Source organism: Poecilia reticulata, unplaced genomic scaffold (assembly GCF_000633615.1).
Source record: "Poecilia reticulata strain Guanapo unplaced genomic scaffold, Guppy_female_1.0+MT scaffold_1902, whole genome shotgun sequence".
Taxonomy (NCBI): Eukaryota; Metazoa; Chordata; class Actinopteri; order Cyprinodontiformes; family Poeciliidae; genus Poecilia; species Poecilia reticulata.
The window spans coordinates 1-1,818 of record NW_007616631.1 but is presented as its reverse complement, the minus strand read 5'-3'; the positions used below and the strand labels follow the sequence as shown (position 1 = coordinate 1,818).

The following is a 1,818-nucleotide window of genomic DNA, read 5'->3' as shown; positions in this document are numbered from 1 at the left end:
TTGAATTTGTTTTGTTTTGTGTTTTTAATAAAGATACTTTCCTGAAGTCCAAAAGGACGGCCTAACCAACCAGATGAATAACCCTGAGGTGGGTGTTGACATCACACGACCCGACACCTTCATCCGTCAGCAGATCATGGCTCTGAGGGTGATGACCAACAAGCTGAGAAACGCATACAATGGCAATGACATCAGCTTTCAGGACTCAAGTAAGCTGTTAGCCATTTTTGTAATGCAGGCGAATGAATCAGAATGCTTTTTCTGCTTTGCTTTAGGCAGCTGTCATAGTTTTGTTTTTTTTATCTTTATTGTTTGTTGGAACATTGAAAAACACTTCTTACATGAGTAAGACAAAGACATTGCAAGTATATTTTGGTAACACTTTATTTGAAGGGGGTGAATAAGACTGTCATAAACATGACATAACATATCATGAACATGAATAAGCCTTCATGAATATTTATGACTGTCATAAAGCATCATTCAGTAAATTATGACACTTTTAATACAAAGTTGACATTGATATAAATTTGTTATAAAATTATTACTGATTGCACTTTGAAAAATTAGGTAACTTTATGTTATTAAAGGTAAAGTTTAAAAAGTAATGATTTATTGGTTAATGTCAAGTTGTTATAACAAAGACATTTTGAATAATGTCAACTTTGTGTTAAAAGTGTCATAATTTACTGAACGATGCTTTATGACAACAGTCATAAATATTCATGAAGGCTTATTCATGTTCATGGCATGTGTTATGTCATGTTTATGAAAGTGTCGTGACAGTCTTATTCACCCCCCCTTCAAATAAAGTGTTACCTATATATATTTTTTTAATCATAAAGTCCTTCTCCACATTTGAAGTATGTGTATTGTTACTGATGCATATCTGTCATGTATTGCAATTCTCTGGGAAGAAATGTGCAAAATGTAAAAAGTGCTTTTGCATAAGAGTTTAAAAAGTTATTTTGCTGTTTGGTTGCTATGTATTTTTTCTTAATGGACTTATTGGCCATTTGATCATCTTGGGATGACCATAAAGAAATTAAATGTGAAAACACAAAGCTTGAGTGCCCCTATGTAGCTGGCTAGGATACTATGATTATTTACTAAAAACAAGAAATCTACTGCTTACTGCTCTGGAAATGTTAAAACAAAGGTTCTGTACAAAATCAGTTTTAACAAACTTGTAAGAGAATATAATATTCCATGTACAAGGAATATGACCTATTCTCAGAAATTCAAAGGTGAACCTTGAATTACCAATGATGAACTCTTACGTTTTTTTTTTTTTTTGTTGTTGTTTTTTGTTCTGCTCTTGTAAATCAGGTGATGAAGGCAGCGGCTCAGGCAGCGGAAGCGGCTGCACAGAGGGCTGCACCACAGACATGTACAGCACTGCCACCGAAACCCCAGTGGTGAGAGCCGACCGGAGCGGGCCTATGGAGGACTCTGCCCCGCACCATGCACCATCCATAGCACTGCCAACCATGCTGGCTCTGCTAGCTCTAACTCTGCACCGACAATGGAGATAATGATGGAGCAACAAGCGAGATATGGACTGCAGGGTTTTTGTCCCCCTTTTTTCTCCTCTCTGGCAGTTTTTGTATTCAAGCACATTGGAGCCACAGTCGAGCAAAGAGCATTCGGCCTACCAGCGTTGATGCTGCAGGATTMTGCTCTGAGAAAGAGAGTAGTCATCCACATCACGATTTTCCACTTTTCCAAAGATCATGCAGTGCCATCCCTAGACTTTATATTTCATGAAATCATTTCAGTTTCTAAGACTGATGCGGATACAACAAACTCTGCTTCAGA

General features: G+C 37.3%; 1 protein-coding gene across 1 annotated transcript; it reads left to right on the top strand.

Annotated features, from left to right (window-relative positions):
* The first annotated feature begins 37 nt into the window (after positions 1–37).
* On the top strand, positions 38–1,812 carry LOC103461504 (glypican-6-like). Its single transcript, XM_008403790.1, has 2 exons — positions 38–209; positions 1,330–1,812. Exons 1-2 carry the CDS (start codon positions 74–76, stop codon positions 1,533–1,535), a joined length of 342 nt encoding a protein of 113 aa, XP_008402012.1. The 5' UTR covers positions 38–73; the 3' UTR covers positions 1,536–1,812.
* The last annotated feature ends 6 nt before the right edge of the window (positions 1,813–1,818 follow it).

Excerpts from the sequence above, each read along its gene's own strand:
- LOC103461504 (XM_008403790.1), top strand. The coding sequence starts at position 74 with ATGAATAACCCTGAGGTGGGTGTTGACATCACACGACCCGACACCTTC. Across the intron at positions 210-1,329 it reads CATCAGCTTTCAGGACTCAA|GTGATGAAGGCAGCGGCTCA; the intron begins GTAAGCTGTTAG and ends CTTGTAAATCAG.